The sequence below is a fragment of the Colossoma macropomum genome, unplaced genomic scaffold (genome assembly GCF_904425465.1).
Source record: "Colossoma macropomum unplaced genomic scaffold, Colossoma_macropomum, whole genome shotgun sequence".
Taxonomy (NCBI): Eukaryota; Metazoa; Chordata; class Actinopteri; order Characiformes; family Serrasalmidae; genus Colossoma; species Colossoma macropomum.
The window spans coordinates 6,929,761-6,953,634 of NW_023494797.1; the positions used below are offsets into that span (position 1 = coordinate 6,929,761).

Below are 23,874 nucleotides of genomic sequence, written 5' to 3' on the forward strand. Positions count from 1 at the left end.
CTGTTCCCTCTATATACTCAGTGTTGCAGGGTGCTGGTTCACACGTTTGGGTTAAATGTTAACAGAGCCCAGTAGGGGCCTGAGTGAGTCAGCATGTGCCCGTGTGTTTTCAAGCCCAGAGCACAGTGTGTTGTCCCCGTTTATCGCTGCCTAAACAATGCCTGAGTCACTAACAGCTGAGAAGCAGGCTATATTATCTGCCTAGTCATTGTCTAATGAAGCTGTCGTCCGCTGAACACACAGTATGACATTATTAAGAGTAACATGAACAATACTGCTCATACAGGTTATATACACACATCGGTCCTTTATATTTAATTAAACAATATCTGACTCTACCTATATATGCTTTAATGTAGTTCAGCTCTCATGATTTAGCTTCCTTTGTACATTTGCTCAGATGTCTCATAGTTACCCTGAAAAGCTTATCATTATGTAGTGCAGGTCTAAATAAAGCTGCTAAAACAGGACTTTGGTCTTTCTTTATACTTCTCAACAATATCTGGCAGTATCTCTCTTTGGATACATACATTTTAAAGCAGTATAAACTGTTATCAAGACTTTATTTCAACATTTGGTCACATGTCTCAAAAGATACCTTGTGCAGATCAACATTTCATAGTGCAGGTCTAAATAAAGCAGCTAAAACAGGACTTACTTCTCAACAATATCTGGCAATATCTGACTTTGCACAAATATGTTTTTAAAGTAGTATAAGCTGGTATTATGATTTCATTTCATTTAAACCTAACATCACATTTTTCATAGTTACCCTGATAAGTTTATCATTACATAGTGCAGGTCTAAATAAAGCTTAAGCTAAATAAAACTTTAGACTTTCTATATACATCTCAACAATAGCTTGCAATATCTGACTTTCGATATATATATATATATATATATATACACATATACATACATATGTCATACATACGTATATATATATATATATATATATATATATATATGTATATATATATATATATATATATATATATATATATATATATATATATATATATGTTTTAAGGTAGTATAAGCTGTTATCATGATTTAGTTTCATTTGAACATTAGCTTGCATGTTTCATAGATACCACGTGAAGTTTTTCATTTCGTAGTAGATGTCTAATACAGCTAAAACACGACTCTGGTAATATGCATTATTTTATTCATTTTATTCTATATATTCAACAATATCTGACTCTGGCTACATACATTCTATTGTCGTATAAGCCATTATCATGATTTTGTTATTTGTCTATTTGCCTGCATGTCTCACAGTTACCCTGTGAAGCTTATTATCACGCAGTGAAGGTCTAAATAAAGCTGCCTGGCTGAGATGACCTGCCCCCCCTTCGTTCTGACCTACAAGCCGCTACACACTCACACATACATACACAAACTCCTAGGCTTGTCTGAGCGTTCACACTCACCTGGGGAAGTGGCACACAGCATTCTCGCTCAGCTGTGCGGCTGCTACCGGGACGTGAGCTGACAGGACCGTCCTGTTTCGAGGGGGCCAGAGGACCGAGCGTCTGCCCTCTCCCGCTCTCGCCGTGGCTGAAAATAACCAGCCCTGAGAGCGATGTAATTTCAGTCTTTCCCACGACTGAGACAGCCGGCCAGCGGGGCAAGACGTGAGGCTAGCGCAACCTCTCCAAACAGGGCAGGCTAAACATTCACTGGCCACTTTCTCCTCACACTACATCTGCATTTGGCGCTTTGATAGGGGACTCTCGCTTTCTCTGTCCACAACGCTGATAAGCCTTAGAAGTCTAGAGTTATTACTGTTGCTTTGCTATAATATTTCAATGTAATTATGTACAAATAGTTAATTACATAGTTATTAATGTAATTAATTACATTCACATTCAATTTCTGTTGGTTTTGAAGTCAGGAAATGACAAACGCATGGCAAAAATGTAAAGAATGTTTTTTCTCCCTGCAAAAAAAAACTATATACACAATAACATCTAGTCAAACTCTAATTCTACACAGAATTCTACTACGTACAAATGCAAATGTGGCACTGATTGAAAGTTTAGAATAAACACTTTTTACGAGATTTATTTGCTACAAATGAGAAATAATTCTGCTTTGGTTATCACTGCCAACAACTGCAACCTCTAAGGGTTAAAGCATTAGAACCTGAGGCAATCAATATAGTGCTAATTTACCAGCAGCCACCCTCTGCGATAACTAATGAGTGACTTGTGATAAGTTAGAACGTGACAGAAGAGCAAATCCCAGAAAAAGTAAAAATGCCAACAGCGTTCGTTACACTAATCATTGATCTACACTACGCATGAACAATCAGTTAAGCACAAACTTTAGTAACTTCATTACTTGTAGTCTTGCTAAGTCCCCCGTGGGTGTTCGTAATCGGTGGTCTTTCACATCCTGGGAGGAAGGAGGGAAGGCGCTCAAGCAGTGTGTGCGCTGATATAACGACAGAAACTGAACCGCCAGACTACAGGCTACAGGAGGTGAGAGAGAGAGAGAGCACCTTTCCTGTTCCTGTCTCAGTGGGAGAGAAGCGGTGGTCCGTCTGTCCCTCCCCTTAAATTCCACTGCCATCTGAGGACCACATGGCATGCCTGGGCACACAGCCAGACAACTCTACACACACACACGCGCGCGCAGAATTCCACCATATCTGAAGCGCCACAGTCTGGCGAGGGCATCTTCTGCCCTGAGTAACACCACTTCTACACATGAAAGACAGCACTACGACTCACAGCCATAACACTGCTCTACCACCTCAACACTGAAAGGAAACACATGAGCCTTCTGAGATAATTCACTGTTGTAAAGTCGTAACTTCAAAGGAGAACGAAAGAACCGTCTCGACCGTAGCGTACACCAATGATTCTATAATTTCCAGTCAATTAAACCATTCATTTTTCAGAGTGTAAAGAAAAGTACACAATTAATATAATATTAAAATCTCCAGCATTTAGTGAGTTCAACCCTGGCCTTTATTGCAGCTTTTCTGGGAGACTTGATTTCAGTTTCTCAAAGAAATCTGCAGGAACATTCTTCCATACCTCCAAAGTTCAGTTTTAAAAGTTGGTTGTATTTTTTGCTTCTCTTGATCCAAGTAATCCCAAAAACATTCAGTGATGCTGTAGTCTGGACTCTGGGGTCAGCCAGCAGCTTCTTTGATTGTTTTGCAAATTTCCTTCTTTTTTGTCTGTTTCCTTTTCTCAGTAACTGCTTATTGACAGCTACACATACTTTCAGACTCACGTGTTCAGCTGTTGTCTCACAGTGGAAGGACAAATAGAAACACCTGTGGATTTTTTCAGATCTGAAGCAAGAGTGGAGCTTGATTTTCTTCTCTCTATCAGTTTTGGTGGTCTACCAGATCTTGCATAGTTGTACGTAGTTACATTTTCTCTATAGCTTTTAATCATTGCGCATACTTCCATTTTGGAACTCCTAATTTTCACTTACTTTCTTTTGTTTTTTTCTTGTGCTTATGCAGGTGTATAATCTTACATATAAAGCCTTCAGAAATATCGCCTGAAAAATGAATAACTTGTACTTACTGTCTGATTTTGACTGCAAATAAAAAAAAAATATGGTGATCTCTGACATTTGCACAGTACTGTATTTTTATATAATAAGACTTTATTTCAAGTCATTTTGGATTGTTGCTATTGGCCCATTTACTGTGAAAACGTTCATGCAATGTAAAGGGCAGCTAGTAGTTTCAAATGGTGTAAAAACATAACTATATCTTTTGCCTTTTACAGCACAATCTTTACTCTTGATCAGTTCCCTGCTACGTTCAGAGTGTAAAAGTTTCAACATGGTATATTAAAAATGTTCAAAAACAGCTAATCCGTACTCGAAACCGTATTGATATGCGCCTATTTCAATTTTGGGGGTCAAAAATGGCAGGATAAAAGGCAGATTATTTTGGAAGTAGACAAAAATAAGGAAGCAGCAGTGCCAGTGATGTATCACACATATAAACATGTAATTCCAATTATAATTCCAGGCCTAATTATGCTCTCTTTGTAATGACATATGTGGTTGGTCAGTAACATTACAATCAGAATAGCATACTGTGACAGAATTTAATACAACTTATCATGATTACAATAAATATCATCACATCGCCCACCCCTAGACTATACTGTTTATAGCTGATTTGCTATGTTTTGTAAGTTCACAATCTTTTGTTTTGAAATAAAGCTTGTATTTTTCCGAGTCAAACCCATAACACAGTATATGAGCATATGAGCTCTGTGGAATCCCATCATGTTTAAAACACAAAATATTGAAAACTGATTTGAATCTTTGACCTCAGAATGGAAAAATCATATCAAACCCGAAAATATGTATACTTTTACACCCCTAAATTTCACCGATGAAGCCAGCAATGTGAGAAACCTGACAGTTCTGTCTTTAACTCAGCAATCAGTGCAAATAACCAGGATGTTAAAAGGTCAAGATCTCTGTCTGCGCAGGATTCAGGCCCGAAGACAGATTACTCCCTCCCAAAACAACATTTTTCCAAGCTACAGTGTGGCATGCATTTCCAAAGCTCTTCGACAAAATTTACTTCAATTCATTATTTTTTTAATAATATGAAATATACTGCTGCTTGTTAATATTGAAATACTGCTGAAATGATTATGCTGAATTGTGCAGAGTACATCAGGCGACAGCCTAATGCCTGTAATGCAAATGTCACCATGAAATTATCCAAATGATTTCACCTGGCCTGGTGTGGGGTACGGAGCAACCAATCGTACTCATTCAATTACAAGAGGACGAATACAGCTTCTATCCAATCCTTGACAGGAGGCTGTATGAATGCCCTCCTTTCATGTCTTAACACTTATACAGTGGCATATCTTTTAGTGCAAATAAACTGACTCAGTTTTTATTTCGTCATATGTATTACTGGTGTTTCATCACTGGCACTGTGGCTGATAAAAGAAGGTGAAGAACACATGGAGTGCTCTGTCTGCAATATAGCTATCGAGCATAAGCTGCAACTCACTGTGACGTCCCATATCAGCAAATGCCAACCTTAACCTTAGTCAACCTCTTTACCGCAGGCTTATTACTCAGTTATTAATCTGAACTCTGTGAACCCTGAGCTTATTACTGAGTTATTGAACTTAAGACTTATTAATTATAACTTATTCAGTAACTGCTATAACTACTATGAACTAATGTCTAAGTTATGTAGGTATGACAGTGAGGAACTGAAATGTAGACCCACATACGGACCCCTTGCTGTTTAGGGGATTAAACCTGTGAGTGATGTGAGATGACTGGCTTGTATTTTGAGTCTGTGTCATGCACAGACTTGCACCATAAATATTTGTCTGTAATACGGTCATGTGCAAAAGTGTGAATACCCCTGGTCAAATTATATGTTTTGTTAAAGTGAAAATAAATTTACACATCCTTTAGAGTACAAATGTAAATATGATTTTTTTTCTGCAAATTTCAGTGCACAATTTCCATTTCTTTGCTTAGTTTAACAGACCAAGAAAAATGAAAATATAAAATACAAAATGTGCCATAACTTCTGTACAGGCCACATTTTATGTTACTTTCCCCCCCCAATTGTGTTAAACTCAGCAAATAAACAGTCATTGTGCATTAAAATGTGCAGAAGTGCGTTCTCTGTAGAGAACATGTTGATTTTCTGAGTGAAAATAAATTCACAAGTAACCTGACCGGGGTGCCCAAACTTTTGCATAGAACTGTACCTGCCTAATAACTACAGTCCACATTTAGTACAATAAGGAGGAGAAAAAATAAAAAGAAACCAATGTCATCAAACAACTGAAAGTGTCATAAAATCCTAATTCTAAATTCCGCATATTGGACTCTAATGAGCGTGAGGGTCTTTGTGGTTCTATTCCAGCCTAAACTGAACTCAGTGCAACATCTGAAAGTGGTTCAACAAGGACATGATGCACTCCCCGGTCCAGATAGCTGCGTGATGCAGTTCAACACTCAGCTAACACGTGTGTGAGTCTGTACAGACTCTCCACAAGTCCAGCGAGAGGAAAACCACGCAGTGACTTTTCAATTTCCATCATTCAGTCCAAATCCACTTTCACCCAAAACGTTCCCTGCAAACGCCCCCTTTTTCCAACTTTTATTATTATTATTACTCTTTTTTACTTAATTTAGGGAAAACTTAATTGGGTAAGAGAGTTTCCAGGCTTTCAGTTCATCACTTTTCCAGAGATTCAAGAAAAGGACACAGGCAAAAAAACTCCCAAAAAAGACCCAAGGCCCAAGGCAAAGTTGAGCTTAGCAGGAAAGAACGTGGTTTTAGGCAAAATCTGAGATGACTGGGGAAAATATGACAAATCATTCACTTGCAGAATCCCAGATGGGACAAATTTTGATCAACACTTCTTCTCTACCGTTCGCAACAATGCCATGATTGACTCCTGATGGTAGATGGTTCCACTTTTTCTTCTCTGATACCACTATACTAAAACCTTGAGCCAATTTGATCATTTTTCTTTAAAAATTACTGTTTCAAAATGCTCTATTTTTGATCAAAGCACTTAACTCCACCACTTTTTCTAAACGTCCATAGGATTCAATTGTTAGGATATAAACAGTCATTCAGAGTGGCTTAATGTGAAACGATGCATTGTGGAGAAACTTTCTAATCCAGATTTATTTACAATGGTGGTAATATGAACTAGGGGTTGCAATGTCTGCAAAACAAACATAGCCAATTTACTATCCAAAATGACCAATGAACACAAATGTAGCCAATTTTATTTACTATCCAAAATGACCAGTGAACCTTCACAAGTCTTTTGAGTTATTATATGTACTGTCTTAAATGGATAAACAGTGGTAAACCTTGAGGTTATCTATCTCACCTTCGCATGCCCTGAATGTAGCTCTCTGCCAGCAATGGCTTTAAAAAAATAAAACCATAAAACTATTATAAAACTATCATAAAACAATGTTTTAAGCATCAGATAATGTATAAGTAATCATTTCATGTAATAACATTCTACATTAAAGCTTAGCGTTTCAGACACCAGCACTGTGAAGCAACTCTAAGTTTCTCTAGAATGTTGCATTTCACATCAAACCCCTCTGAATGACATTCTTTACATCTTACCCATTAAATTACGCAGACATTTTGAAAAAACATGGAATTCCCCTTTAAAAGGAGCATCTAAAAGTTCACTGTCATGCTCAAATTACTCCAACTTTCTACTACCCCACATAAACGTGGCATTTATTTATTGGCTTATTTATTTATCTACTGATTTATTTTTTATTTATAGCCAACTGTCCCATTCCTACGTGTCCCATTCTTATGCGTCCCATATCTAGCGTGGTTTTCAACTGGCCATTAATGGTGTCAGAAACATGCGATGTGACGAATGCAGAGAACAGACGGAAAAAAATGCAGTTTGGGTCTCCAGTATAATTAGCCTGAGCCTACTATACAGAGGACTTTAACTAGGCCTGACTTCAAACATTTAGGAATCAAAGCAACAACACACAAGCAGATTGTGGGGAATTTTATTTTCCTCTGCCTCTTTGCCACTTATTTAAGCCACATGCACAAGGCCGCGCAAAAGCACTGGGTGCTGTATCGTGTTGCCATGCAAAACGGCTAGTTTGCTGCTCTTTAAATGCAGTTTTGCATTCATGAAGGGGCTTTGTACAATAAAAATACAAAAACAGGCTCATACTTATCCACCCACACACTTACACGCCAGGCATGGCGGGCTGACTTTATACAAATCTGCTTCCTTCTTGACACACTCCAGCAGACTAACAGATGCTGATTTGTGTGTCACTTTCCGCATAAAGTCTTGTTTTCTCTCTGACCAGTACACAAACCCAAACTTACATGTGCTTCGAGGTGATCAGATTCAAACTGAGGGCCTCGTGGTCACAGCTTGGGAACAACAGGCCCTACTGAGTGAGGCAGCATCAAACTAACACGCTCTGCTTGTGCCAGCAGAGCATGAGCCAAAACAGAGACGAGTTTCACCAAACCATCTCGGTCTCGAAACCGGCTTACAGCTGTTAGTGTAGTCCTATTATAGATTAGTGCACTTTCAGAAATGCCCACTAGCAGCAAAATGCACTCCCAATTTATTTATTTATTTGACAGAGTTTCAGTTCACATACACTTAAATGGTGAGGGGAGTTAGAGGCGCTGCCTAACTCACATTAGCTTTCACAATTATTCAGCCTTCAGGGGACCCCTAAATCACGTATTGTGAATGTATCCCAAATACAAGCAAATACAATGAGAAAATTTACACTATACACATAATCATAGAATAATACTTGCAGATTACAGGGGAATTCCACCAAAATTTCTGTATAATTCAATCACTGATGTGCAAACAAAGTAATTTAGAGTGGGCTGCTGTGAAACTTCCCATTCTGATTACAATGCTGGTGATGGGTACCAGGGGTTGTAATGTCTATGATGCCAACGTAAACCGGTGAACATACATGTCACCTGAGTCTTATTTTATAATGCTGATTATGGTAAAATAGAGGTAAAAAGGAAAAAAAAATCTTTGCGCAGTATTATGCCTTACAACATCCTGCATGTGTGCCGATAATGAATATGTTTTAAACCAAAACTTTCTCCAAACTATCACATAAAGTCTTAGGCACCAGGCAACATTTCTGTAACCATTTCACATAACTGCCTTCCATGAGGTAGCTTTTAGAGTTATTAAACACTGCAGACGTCTGGTTCCATTCACCACCACTGTGAATAATTCTGAGACTCTCTACAGACAAAATATCTCTAATATTTTGATCTTTGAACTGATATCTAGAACTGCGCACTTAATTTCAAACTACTCTGAATGACTCTGTGCACATCTTAACAATTTAATTATGCAGAAATGTTGAAAAATTGGTGGGGTTCCCCTTTAACTTAGGATTAGACTAGTGTAATAAATTCCAGGAACTCTTTAATTGTCATCACGGGACACGAACAGCTCTGCAAAACCATCACTGAAACCCTGGACATTAAAATTTCTTTTTCATATGCTCTCATATGCTTTTTAACTAATTTACAGGTACAGCTGGGTGATATGTCAAAAGTGTTATATCACGATACTATAAGAACATGAAAAGGTAAAAATGTGCTGTTTGAATGTCTTGCAAATGTGAAAGCAGAGGCAGGCACTGTACCTTAAAACATTTTCATGATACATGAAATGTCGCAATATATATTTTTGATGAACTGAAAATTAAAAAAAATCATCTACTATAACTATAAACACAATGATTTATCTTGTATATTTTACATACTGTGCGGCTCTAAATTCAGCAAAACAGGAATAATTCTGCTCTTGCAATGAAACATGCAGTTGGTCAGTGCTCTTTAAGTACTGACGATATCCACGATATGCTTAGAAAGGCATACTGTGACATTGTGTGATGTAATTTATCATGATAACAATAGAGACTGTCATATTGCCCAGCCCTATTTACAATGCAGCATTTTTGCACAGGAGGATACTGACTGACTGATGTGCTTTGAGATTATTTTGCACTTTAATAAACTGATTATAATAAAAGATAATTGATTAACTTATTTTTACGTTTCACATTAAAAAAATCGCTAAATATAGATCTTCATTCGTTTCCACAAAGTCCTAAAAGTCTGCAAAAGAGAAAATTTTAGGGAGGAACATATGTTGTCACGCTCACATCAACAAGCTAAAGTCGGCTTCTTATTCGCCAGCTTCTTGTTCGAATTTCTCCGTTCCACCTTAAATTCTGCAGCAGTTACAATCTGGCGCCAGTAACCAGCATACGCAGGTTAATTAAGTGCAAAGGCTCATTTCACGATTAAAAATGTTCAAAAAGGGGTGAAAATGTGCACGTTTTAGTTTGCGTTTCTTTTTTGACCCCAAAATTTCCTAAGTAAAACACCGCAAAATATGTGTGCAAATAACGTTACGTGTCATGTCATGCAGTGAAGTGCAACATCATATCGCCGCTCTCATGAACTGAACTGTCAAACTAGCTCAGCAGGACTTCTTGACTACTGTAATGTGGCAACCGCCGTCATAAACTGGATAAAACAGTTAAAACTAACTCAGCGGTTTCTAACATTTCTAAAGGATAACGGTTTCGGAAGGAAGTATCAGCTCTGTGGCTGAAAACGGCGTTATGTTGTGCTTAGCTAACTTTTAGCCAAGTCAACACAAATTACACGTCTCATACTGGTTAGCAAGGCTGCTAACGCGGCTAGCCCGCAGCCTGACGCTAGCAGAGCTAAACTCAGCTGGTCACCTCGACTGGCACTTTCAGCAACAACGACCAAAACAGGCGAATTACTTAAGCGGCTTCTCCACAACAAAACCCGGCAACCTGTCACGGCCGAACACCGGCTCCAGTTGTCGCTCTGAAAACTGACGTTAACTGCCAATGCATTCCGGGCAAAAAAACAACCGCACCAAGATGACCGTGGAGTCCCAAGGAGAAAGTGTCCCCAGCGCAGGGAGAAGGCACTGACCTGCGGGGCCTAGCGACGGCGGCTGCTGCTGCCCGTCCTCGCCGAAAATCAGCCTGAAGTCCAGCTCCTCATTCCCGCTGCAGTTTGCACTAGTCATCGGGTTCGGCAGCTCGGGCTCTCTCTCTCTCCCGTCTCTCCGCGCCGACTCTCGCCTGGTAACTCTTTCACGTCACAACATTTACTAACAGAAAAAACTCGAAACTTTGCTCTGGATATCCGTGGTTCGTAATTCGCCTCTAGCGCTGCAGCGTGTTAGTTCTGCCTGTTAATGAAGCTCTTTCTCTCTGTGTTTCTCCCTTCTGAGCGCTGCTGATGACCCAAACTCCGTCACCCTTCACAGAGAGTTCGGCTGACTTCGGCTCCTCTAAAGTTTGCACTGAGTTTGAGTGTGTAATTCTCGTCCGTGCCGTGCACGGGAGGAGACTCGGCGATGTTTATCAACACGGTCGTGGAAAGGGCTGTCCGTAAAATTTCTCTCTCTCTCTCTCTCTCTCTCTCTCTCTCACACACACACTCTTTCCCTCTGTGTTCCTCTCTCTCTCTCTCTCTGTCTATGTTCGTCTCTCTCTCTCTCTCTCTCTCTCTCTCTCTCTAAGTTCGTCTCTCTCGCTCCCTCTCTCGCTTTCTCTCTCTCTCTCTATCCCAACTTTTACTAACAGCGCGTGACAGGGCAGTTCCAGCGGTGACGTCAGCAGGCTCGGCGCACACACACACACACACACACACACACACACAGAGCAGACGCGCGCACATGCTGGAGTGGCGGAAGGGGCTTATGGGAATTGAAGTTCACTCCGCTCTGACGGCTACTGTGATGTAGCTGCTGTAACCTTATGTGTGAGGTCGCGTTTAAATTAAATTCACTTAAATTAAATGATCTTAACACATAAGTCGTGTTTAAACTTCCTGCCAATGGCTGCAGGTTTAGCAGTGGCTAAGAAAAATACCATCAAACAGATATAAACTGTGTACTGAACTTCTGTGAGAGGATATCTGCTAATATGACGGCAAGGGTCTTCTGAAAGTGTGTGAATGAGTGAATTTGCTGAAATTGCAAATCAAAACTGAGGCTTTCAAACTGGAACAATAAGCCCAGACCAGTGTCATAGCAACCAGCCCCCTAACAATCTTATTAGGCTCTTCGTACAGATGCTGACACATTTGTACACCCATGACTCACAGAAAAATCCAATTTCTTAGCAACATACCTCACCAGTTAGCTTCCATCAACTCCACACAGACAGCCTTGACATCTGTTCATCTCCCTCTAATTCATAATGCATTTCATCCATGGAAACCAATTGGATCCTTCACAACCTGCAACATGATCATTTTTATTATGTTTAACTCTTAAATAGGTGATGTAAACATTTAAGCTAACATGAAATGCTGAAGTGGGAGGCCTCAAGAGCATCAACTTGTTTGTGACATTAGAACGAGTAAACAAGCATTTTCAAGCTAAACTCTGGGAAGATCTTTGCTCTGTTAAAGAAGAGATGCAATGATTTTCTATTATGTAACTACCTTACAACTTATGGGTGGGCTATATGACTATATATTGTTATTGTGCTAAATTATGTCACAATACAATACAATATGCTTTTCTGAACATATTGTGTATACTGTCAGGACTTGTGGAACACTGACCAGCTGAATGTTTTATTATTAGGAGTGCTAAATTAGTCCTGTTTAACTGGATTTAATGCAAATATTGAATAAAAATCACAGTGTTCACAGTTTTCAAAAGTATTTTTTATATGTAGCACTACTGGATCTTTTTCTCAGTTCCAACTGATCAGATGTCTAAAGAAATAAATATTGTGACATAAAAAAACATTGTGATTTTTTTTCTGAAATATCACAAAATTACCTCTACTGCAGCTTATTAGTAAATGACAGTGAGGATGATGCCTTAGGTTTGTTCATCAAGTCATACAATGTTTACATAGTGGATCTGTATTAGAGTAAATTCTGGAATGTACTTTGGTACTTTCACTAACCTTACAGGACAACGTGGTCATAATGCTGAATCTTGCATTTGGGGCAGAAACTTAATGAAATTCTGAATTCTCACATGTTGTATGTAACAGTTCTCTCAGTTTGCTTTTTGATCTTATTGCTCCCCTTTAACAATTAGGTTGCAGTGATACATCCACCCACCATTAGATTAAACCAATTACCTCCTAACTCCACGTAGGCTACTACTGGCTGCAGGACAAATCTGGATTTGTCATCAATTACCCTGTACATTCTTGACACGTAGGTTCAGGGAGGAAAGCTGCTGCCTACTTGCTGGTTTAGGCCGTGGCAGAGAGACACTTTTGAGACAGTAGGCAGGAACTGTGTGAGAGGCTTGCTGTTAATGAGACTGCGCTGCTTCACAAAAGGAGGACTGGCTTAGGTTACACACACAAAACAAAGGGCACAAACACACATACACACTCCCACACAGACTTACATACCTATAAATACAAATTCCAGTTTTTTTACCAAGCTGCCTCATTTAATGGTTGGTTTGAGTCGTGCCATGATAGATTATAAAAACACCTAATCGTGAAATAGCTGATAAGGATATCAGCTAAGGCACTTATCACCCATGCATGTTTATTTGATCAGTCTGCTGAGCCACAGCCAATATTGTGGGAAAGAAAGCAACAGATATTAACATTTAATCAAACGCTGGTCTTGTTATGGAAAGTTTTACTGTTGTGGCTAAAAGAGCCTGAAGTAATTATACCAGTTTGCCCTTTCAGGTATTTAAAGTTGTAATTTATCTAATCTAAAAATATAGATCTAAATCTAGCCTTAGCTTTTTTTAAATGTAGCTAACAAGTAATAGAGGCTTATTCCCACCAGTTAGCATCCAGCAAACTACCTGTCTAAATAATCATATCCTTGCCTCTATGTCGAGTTTTCCAGTAATCCTAAATAGGCATGCTTATGTGGTTTCTGACCCTGTAACACATACTGTTTTCTTTAAAATACACTGATTAACTAAAAATAGTATTAGCAGCCATGTTGAAGCCTAACTTTTGTCCAAAATAAAAGAAGCAAATTTCAGATACCAAACATGTATTGATTTGACTGGCTACATTTGACATAAGGAGCAGAAATATTAAAATTTTATGCTTTGCTGAACCGCCCCTTTAAAAGCCTACTTAAGTCTATGTAGGAAAAGATCAGCCATGGCTCGTTTCTTGGCAGTACATACATTTATACTGATCCCTCTTTAGTGGTTGGCACAATACATGAATGTGTTATAAATTATTTCTACAAAGAAACAACTGCTTATAAAATAAAATACTTTTTTTTTTTTTAATTTAAAAGAGCAAAGATGTTTGTCTTAAAATTAAACTAAAATAAAAGATTATTTATTTATTTCATCTTGTTTTAACTTTAGTTTTTTTATTGACTTTATTTTAAAATGACTCGATAAAGATAATAAATAACTGGCTAACTAAACAAATAAGTCATTTTTCTTAAAGGTATTATTAGTCACGTTTCTTTCCTATAGTCTTAAGCTTGTGTAGGAAAGGAACATTGCATAAGTAAAAGTAATATTAGCAGCCTGAATTTTGTCAGTGCTTTTGTCCAAAACAACAGTCGTAAACTTCAGACATTAAACATATATTGGTTTGATTGGCTACATTTGACCTAAGGAGAAAAATACATTTTCTATTTTACTGAACTGCCCCTTTAAAAGGCAGCTTAAGTCTGTGTAGGAATGGAACAGTCATAGTTTGATTCTCATCAGTAAAGAGATCCCTCTTTACTGGTTACACATTTAATGAAGATGTTTTAGGTCTATATTATTTTTGTGTTATCATTATTGTTTAATGTGCAATAACTGGAGACATTTTTGTTGACAGGCTGCAATTACAGTGTCTGAGATTTCTTTTTAAGTGTCATTTGGATGATAAAGCACGATGCGTGTGCAGGCTGGAGGGAGGAAATTCAGTGACATTTGGCTGCGCACGTGGTTTATCAACGAGACAAAATATGCAAATCTATGCACTAAATATGATTGCATTGTTCTAAATGAACAGGTTGAGTGAATTCAAATTATAAACAACAGGATTTCATCTTTTCTTGTTTGTTTATTTGTCTGTTTGTTTGTTTTAATCTTATCACATTCATGCACTTAAGGGACCCCTATCCTAAATTTTTCTTGAATTTTATTTCCTTAAATGAGGCCCACTTCAAACCATTTGTGTGCTTTTATGTAATTATTAAAAATAATAGTAATAATTCATTTTACATGACTATTTTTCAACATCTCTTTATTCCTTAGAACTGACCTGTGCCCTTAAAGGACTCATAGTATACAAAAAAAAAAATTCTGTGCTTTTAAGACGTGAAAGAGTTTGATGTGGTATGTAAACACTGTTAAAGTTTCAAACACGTACCATTCACTCCCCAGTACACACAGTGCTTATAAAGAAACCAATCTGCAAAAACCAGATGAAGTGTTTTAGAGATGTCAAGAAAAGCAACTCATTTACATATACCCGCCTTTACAGCCGTTTAGCCCCGCCCATTCCCGTGAATGTTATAAGGACTGTTTCAGTCTGGATTGCTTTTTGATAGAGCCGCAGCACAGGACAGCCAATCAGATAATTCTAAGAGATGAAGAGTGGTCATGTAAAAATGACCGATGGCTACTTTTGATATGTAAACCAAGAGACAAAGAGACAAGAGACATAAGAGACAAAATACAATAAATATATAAGAGATGAGCCCTTTAACACTGATATATGTAAATAAGCTCTGTTCTGATTGGATGAGCCTCATTCAAAGACAGTCTACGCTGAAAAATCCTTATAACTTCAGTGTGAATGTGCAGTGCTAAGCAACTGTGGGCTTAATAGGCAGATGTATGTAAATGTATTCCTTTTTATGACATCACAAAAATGATGGGCCTCATTCACCAACCGTTCTTAAGAAGAAATTTCTTCTTAAAACCCACTTATGCAGTTTTCACGAAGATTCTGACATTCACCAATGTTTTCTTATTTGGGATTCGTTCTTAGGTAAGAAAAGAATCTACACGCATTCAAGAGCACAAAGGTGCAAACAATTCCGCGGTTTAAGAACACGTCATGAATCTGACGTAGACTTTTTCTTAAGACGTTTCTCAAGGACACATTCAAGAACAAACTTAGGAAGATATTGGAGGATGAAGCCCAATTAATCCAGAATGGGCTGCTTAGTTTCCATACATGGACTGGCGAGTGAACAATACATTATAAAACTTTAAAATATACATTCTACATCTGCTTTTTTATTTCAAAAAAGTAAAGATAAAGTTCAGTTTTCCATGATATCTGCCATTTAAATGTCTGCTATGGTCATGTTCACATGTTCAGAATAGCAGCACTTTTTACCTTCAGTTGGCGATATCACACTTTCCTAATTTGGAGATGAGAAGATCAGTGGTTATCTGATGTAACATGGAATCTGACGCACATATCAGAGCTCACAAAGGGACAAATAAGTCCTTAAGGGATGTGCAAGGAACTGTTTCTCAGAGGTAAATATTTACATCAGAGAATGCAGCTCTGAGCATGCTATAAAGTACATGATGGAAATAAAAGCAGAGTGGGAAAAACACAATGCAGCGTGTATCAGCACTTTCTGTAGAATTACAACCAGACTGAAACGTGCAGAGCCTGCGCTTTCTTATCAGCGCGTTTAGTGACAGGGAATTTACACACTTAAAATGGAGAATGTTTTTGTTTGACGCATGTGGGCGTAAAGACGCAAAGTTCACATATGCACGCGAAAACATCAATATCACATTTCCTGTGGTCTTAATTTCCTCCGAGACGCTCAAGACTTTAAAGCAATGAGCATTAAAGTTTCATTGAGTGCCCCTAATAACACAAGGTGGGTGGCTGGGTGGGTGGGCAAGGAGCGATGGACAGACAGGCACAACCTTTCTGTGGGTTCCTCGAGTAGCGTGCCTCAGTTTTCTGCCTGTTATTATCTATCCTTGGTGCAGAATCTTGGTTGAAATGATTGTAAATGATGAAAAGTATCTAAATAAATGCTTTGTTGATGTTGTTTAGTGCATGCAATACATGCAAACTCTAAGTGCACTGCTTTGCAGTAGTGACATAGTAGATCTTTGGTCTAAAAATCATACATATATCATATATATATATATATATATATATATATAGATCATTAAATTATCTTGCTGGAAAAGCGCCCACCCACTTATGAAGGCAGATGCGCACGAACACACACACGCACACACAAAAACACACCGCCTACACAAACCTGCAGTTTGAAGAACACAGACAAGTCAAAAAACTTGCTAACTTGCATGCTAAAGTGACATAAAACAAGTAACTCAGTGTACATTTCCAATGCACAACTGCACCATTACTGAAATAATGAAAAAGTGTAGTAGGAAGAACCTTGCAGAACCATTTCCATCTCTTTAATAAGCTAACAAACACACATCCTTAGGTCTTTAGACTTTATCTAGATTGTTCTGCCAACAAGGGAACCCTGGAGGAAAAATGCCTGTCAATCTTTCTACTGAAATTACTAAGGCACTGTTGAAATTACACAGCTTAATTGTTTACAAGTGAAAATACCTGTCTGTCTTATCTGGTCTGATGACCTTTGAGGGAGCAGGATAAAGCACACGGTATCCGCAGTTTTGCGTGGGAGGCATGATGTGGTTTGTGATATTGTGTTCTCGTAAAGAAAGTCAACAACAAAAAAAAAGAACTTTCTCTTCTTATGCAGATTGAGGTTTGGAGCGACTGCTCTTTTCATTAATTTAACTCTGTCATTTCACCCTGTTAGTGTACACAGCAGGATTGCAAAGACTATATTGTTACTGTGTTATTATCACTGGCATTAATGCTCAGAATGAACGTGCATTAGCTGGAGCCATTTTCAGTAATAGGCTTTCATTACGGTGTGTGAGATTTCTTTGTAAGTGTCGGGTAAAAGAGTCTGCTGAACACATTAGCACCAAGATATTTACAAGCAAGATATGTTATATGACTTTTATATAAACTGACTGTATGTATTAACCTCTGAAAATGAGAAATTATGCATATGATGTTACCAAGCATCCAAGCATTATTCTGTACAACTATAATGTGTAAAAATAATGTTTAGTATAATGTTTGGTATGTGTATGAATATATAAAAAAAGCAAAAGAAATTTATACACATTTACATTTACATATATATATATATATATATATATATATATATATATACGTGTACATGCAAACAAACTTAAATATGACATTTCTTTTCTGCAAATTGTAGTGCACAATTTCTATTCATTTGTTGGGTTTAACAAATTTGGAAACAATAAAAAATAGCATGTAAATGTATTCTTTCCTAATATGTGCAGATGTTGAAATGGAATTCCCTATTAAATGCATATGTGTCATTGTTATGTATTGATGGGAAACAAAAGTATTAAATTCTTGAAAGGTACAATAAAAAATTATCCCATTAAGATTTTTTCTCTGTGGTATCTTGATGGAAACAACCAGTTAAGCTCTCCCATTGGTTAAGACTTCAGGAGCTGAACTGAAGGCCTAATGTGTCAGATTTACAACTAACACAATTAGGAAGTAACAGCTGAATCAGCCAATCTTACTGAAAGAGTCACTGTTAAAGGTAAAATAATTTAACGTCTGTTACAGCTTCAAATAAAACATGGATCGTCTTTTACAAGCTGTCAATGTCTATGGTTAATCTAAAACGGCTATTGCCATTAGTTTAGTGCTAACATACTGCTAAAATTCCACAGGGGAGCTAGCAGAAATGACAGGTTTGGAAAGGGTTAAACAAACATGTTAACCTACATTAAATCACTACTTATTGTGTTAATAATATTTGTTTGTTATTTATTCTTAGTGTGTTCTCAGCAAATAAAGGCTTAATGCTCAGATAAGTAACTTTTATATATCATATTTCTAGGGATTATTTGGATGGTGGGTCAGTCTCAGCACAGCAGTGACACAGATGTGGTGGTGGTGGTGTGTTAGTGAGCGCTGCACTGGTACAGGTGGATCAGACACAGCAGTAGTTGAGGTTTTTAAACACTGTGTCCACTCACTGTCCACTCTCTTAGACACACCTACCTTGTTGGTCCACATTGCAGATGCAAAGTCAGAGACAATCGCTCATCTGTTCACTCTTCACAACTCCTCACAGGTTGTGTTCATCATCCTCTAGTCCTTCATCAGTGCTCTGTTTCTGCCTACAGGACGCTGTTGGCTGGATATTTTTGGTCGGTGGACTATTATCTGTCCAGCAGTGACACCAAGCTCTTTAAAGATCCACTTGTACCAGCTCAACACACACTGCCACCATGTCAGTGCTGAGAATGAACCAGCATCCAAATATAAATATATATATACACACACACACACACACACACACATATATATATATATATATATATATTTATGCCTTTATATATATATATATATATATATATATATATATATATATATATATATATATATGATAATATCAGGATATTTCAGTATGAATGAAGAGACTGAATCACTTTGGGTTGATTTATGCTGCCATCTTGAGTCTGTGTTTTAAATAGCAGCATCATCTGCTCAAGCCAGGCTGCAGAGATACAGTCAAAGAATGAATGTCCTTTCAAACGAGCGGGCAAACAAACACAAAGCCAACAGGTTTCTTGAGAATTCCTCATCCTCACCTCAAGCAACACTGTACACCTTACATGGATCACGCGCCAACTGTACTGCTTCTGAAACAGCTCTCCTCGGTTAATTTTAATGCACTGAGATGAGGGCAGTGAATGGCTTTGATCCTTACTTCTTTCATGTTCAGCCTCAGATTGTTGTGATGTGACACTGCAGAGTGTCTGTTCTCCTCGCATAATTTGAACAGTACACTTCACAAGAGAACTCATCACAGTTTCCACAAAGTGCCCAATTTTGCTCGGACCAGGCAGAGAGCAGAGTGCTTAGTAGAGCTGTGGCCCAATCTCAGTTCTAAAATTGCTTTCTTCACTAAGCCCCTCCAACTGGGCACAACTCACAACTCTGAGTAACACTGTATACAGTGCCAGACTGAGAGAAGCTGGACTGAACCCGATGGGGCAGCCTTGTTTTCTCTAAACTTCAAAACGATGCAAAGAACATATTTAAATATATACTAGTATTTGTAATGTAACTATACATACCATTTAATGCAAATCTAATTTTTAATACAGCTGCACATTTTATTCATACCCACATGCAACTACAATGCAACTGTACATAATATTCACTGTGTATTATGTTCATTTTTAGAGTGATATTGTCTATTGTACTCTACCAAACCAATGAATGCTTTTAACAATGTGAAACCAAACTGGTTGCAGATGAGCGATGTTTTTTAATTTGCAGCTCCTGTCCAACTTCACTGGTTTCAAATACGTAGTAAGACATTAAGAAGTTGCAACAAAAAATAAGAAGAATTTTTAGTGTGCCCACAATAGTAAATGGAGTTGTAAAAGATTCTGTAGACGTGAATTTTTAACACTGAGAATGAAGGTATTGTGAGTTTCATACCCAGAATTCATAATATTTCAGAAGTGAAGATTAAATTGCAAGGCAGATAAATGGACAAAAAACCGTTGATAGATAACTGTATATTAGCTGTCATTCAATTGAATAAAACATCTAAATACCTTTTGGCAAATAGTTTGTAATATTTAAATTCACTTTCTATAATGTATTGTTTATATAAAATACAGTCCATATTAAAAAATGTTAATATGGCAAGTAGGGGTGCAACAACGCATCATCATATTGTGACATGGTTTGAACATCAAAGTTGACAAAGTTGACACGACTGTCATTGTTTTTCCTTCATTCAAATTTTATAAAATATAATACAGCAAAACAACCAAATGTTTAAAATGAAAACTTTCAGTATATATTTCTATGGTCACACACACACACACACACACACACAACAACAACAAATACAGGCAAACCATCCCTAACTTTTAACGCAAGTTAACATGAAAAGAATTTTTTCCCAAGTAATTTTGAAGCATTTTTATTGGTAAAAAATTCTGACACAGTTTAAGAGGCAGCTGTTGTGTTCAAATGTTAAATAAAACATTGGAAAAAGCCAAATGTATTTGTAACTGTAGACATTTAAATGTGTAACACTGATGTTTTAACATTATGTTAATGTTTTTAATCCTTTTTATAAAACGGATGGTTCCAGTCCTAAAATCCAGTCTCGTTCGAAGCCATTTTAAAATCCGCGACATACGACGACTAAGACCGCCTCACAGCAACTGAACTCTGTATTACTGTTTTTGCTTAAACTGAGGAGATGGCAGCTTATTTTCTTTACAAGAACTAGGCCTGTCAGCTAGACTACAGGCTAAAAGATAGCAAACATGCTAAACAACTCTATCATCAATATCACAGACTTGAATTAAAGTACTCCAATATGATTCACTGAAAAACAGTAATATAAAAGTCTAAAGAGTGTCACCTGAATGGCTTACATGCTTTAAATGTCCGTGTTTGAATCAGAAGTAGCATCAAACCCAGGCTGAATCCCAAATGGCTCTGTACTCCCTTGCTAGCTAAATAGTGTGCCGTGTAACATTAGATTTAGAAATTCGAGCTTCTGCTGTCGTGCACTGCTTGTCGAGTATGTATGTGGATGAATCCCAAATGACCATTTTTTAGTGATATTTTGCATTGTTGGGGTGCAGGAGTCAGTATTTAAATTCCTACATAGTGCACTAGCTATGTAGGGAGCAGGGAGCCATTTGAGATTCAGCCCTAGCGTGAGAAAAGGGGCGTCGTGAGACTCGCAGAAGACTCACTGTGGTAATTTGTTGACCAAAATGTACTTATAAACTGAAGGTATTTGCCATGAAATGTCTGCAGGATACAGTGATTGGCGACTGAACGTTCTTATGCTCATTTAGCGGTCCATGGTTGCTTAGCAACGATACCGCTCTAAAGGAACTACATTTTTTGGCAAAATACTTGTTTATGTCGATTATCATTAATAATAACTTAAATAATTATCTAAAACATTGTATATTTTAATATATTTTTTACTATATTTTTAAATATATTTTTATATACAATAAGCCACTCGAGGCAGTACGTTACTGCAATTTTTTCACGGGTAAGGTGTTCTATGCACAGCTCAATGCTAGAGGGCCTTATGCCTCCCTAGCCAACACTTGGCATTGGGCATGGTGACTTCAGGCTCCTGTGCATCTGCTCCAGAGTGTCTCTTTTTATCTGCAGTGCTTTTCAGTGGAGATTATACGAGCTGTCTGTGCACGACTGAACGTCTGTATTAGTAATGAGTGCAACTGAAAGTCTGAGTATGAGCGAAATCTCTCATTAGTAGGGGTGTCTGGATACTTTCATTAACATTTAAAACCCTGTGTCAATTGAATGTATGATTTTATCCCAAGAAATACATATATTAATGAAACACTTTCTTTACTTTTCAAATAAAGAGTAAAAATCCAAAGTTTTCTTGTGTTTTTGTATTTCTTATATACAGTTATTATTTATTTATTACCACAGTTATTATTAAGTACTAAAGGTGAGTAAAAAGGATCATAAGAAATTCACCTTTTGGGGAATCAGCTTAATCTCACACTGAAAAAATAAATAAAAAAAACTCAATTTTTTACTTGAAGTAAATTTATTCTGAGACAAAAAAAAAAAATCCTCATCAGGATTTTTTTCAACAAACCACATGTGCCACAATTATCGGCACCCCTAGAAGTTCTTAGAAACAATAGAATTAACCACGAACGTAAGCACCTCGGGTTTGCTAAACACTACTAGGACTTAGACTTGGACTGTGTTCTATTGTCAGATGAAACTGAAATTTAGCTTTTTGGCAACAAACCCTCGAAGGGAGTTTGGCGTATAAAGAAGGATGACTACACTGAAAAGAACCTGATGCCCACTGTTAGGTATGGTGGAGGGTCTGTGAAGTTGTGGGGCTATTTTTCTCAAAAGGCCTTGGGAACCACATTAGGCTACATGGCATCATGAAATACCAGTACACTTTAAATCAAAATCTGTCTGCTTCTGCCAAGAAACTAAAAATGGCCTATCATTGAATCTTTCAGCAAGAGAATGATCCAAATCACATGTCCTGATCAACACAAAAATGCTTTACTGAACACAAAATCAAGCTTCTGCTATACCACCCCGCCACCCCACCCCAGTCCCCTGATCTAAACCCCATAGAAAAGCTGTGGTGTGAGCTAAAGAGGAATACTTTCTTATCTCATGGTCATTCTGCATGAAACAACAAGATGATGCAAATGTATGTATATACATGTATATCATAAATGGAATGTTCCCTTTTTTTTTTTACAAGAGGGAACGAGTTTGGGTAACAGGGTTGCACATTAAATGTGGGACACAGTTAAAAATAACTATAATAATAACTATAATAATATTTTTTGTTAAATTTGCTCAATAATGCATTAATAGGGAAAATAATTTATTTTGCAACATTAAAATGCTTGAAAATACACCAAATCACATTGCATTTATGATGTTACTGGATTTTAATGAATATGTTTCATAAAGGTGTTCAGTGTCAGTGAGGAGGCACAACCCAAAATCACTATATTAAATGTGAATACAGACATTTTATGTGTTTTTGTGATCATTTAAATGCTAATGTTAATAATTTTATTTTACATTTAGGTACAGATCCCTTCACTTTTCACAGAAATAAAAAATAACAGTCACTTTGTTGCTTTTATAAAGGTAATGGGACATAGATTGAACTCTATTCATGGAAAGTGCTGGTAGTAACTGAATAATAAACCTAAATTTTAATGGATTAACCCTTTATTTATCCAGTCCAGCACTCAGACATCAACAGTCCCGCAAAACCTTCCAAGTAACTGCTCACATGGCCCAACAGGGGGCACCCAAGAGCTGGGAGAATTCATCCTGATCCATTAGCGTCCACCTCTGCTCGGGAACACGTGAAGCTAACACACATGATTTAATCTCAGACACAAATACCAACAGGCACCTTTTTCACCAAATAATGAGCAACTCTCAGCGCAGAATTTGGAGCAGCTGAGTATCTGTGCCTCCATACAATATAATAGTACGGTATGAATGACCTCTGAAACGGTGCTGGGGCAAACATGCACAGATCAGTGTGGTTGTTCTTCTAACCTACCTGGGGCTGGAAAATAAGGGGAAGATAATCACAACAAGGGTAGATAATAGCAGTCACATGTGACAGTGGGGTGGGCAGAACAAAAGAAAGAGGCCCTATTTTCTGAATATAGGACACAGAGCCATGAGGTAGTTCAC

At 37.6% G+C, this 23,874-nt stretch overlaps 1 protein-coding gene across 2 annotated transcripts in view; it reads right to left on the reverse strand.

The window, feature by feature from the left end:
* Positions 1-11,088, reverse strand: part of nfatc3a (nuclear factor of activated T cells 3a) — a 120,116-nt gene extending 109,028 nt beyond the window's left edge. Inside the window, exon 1 of one of the 2 annotated variants that reach the window (XM_036584153.1) lies at positions 10,520-11,088. In XM_036584153.1, coding sequence (XP_036440046.1) covers positions 10,520-10,616 — 97 coding nt within the window. In that variant the 5' untranslated portion in view covers positions 10,617-11,088. Of the gene's footprint in view, positions 1-1,433; positions 3,025-10,519 lie in introns of those variants that run through there. The other variant, XM_036584154.1, reaches the window with a different exon arrangement.
* Positions 11,089-23,874: the final 12,786 nt, after the last annotated feature.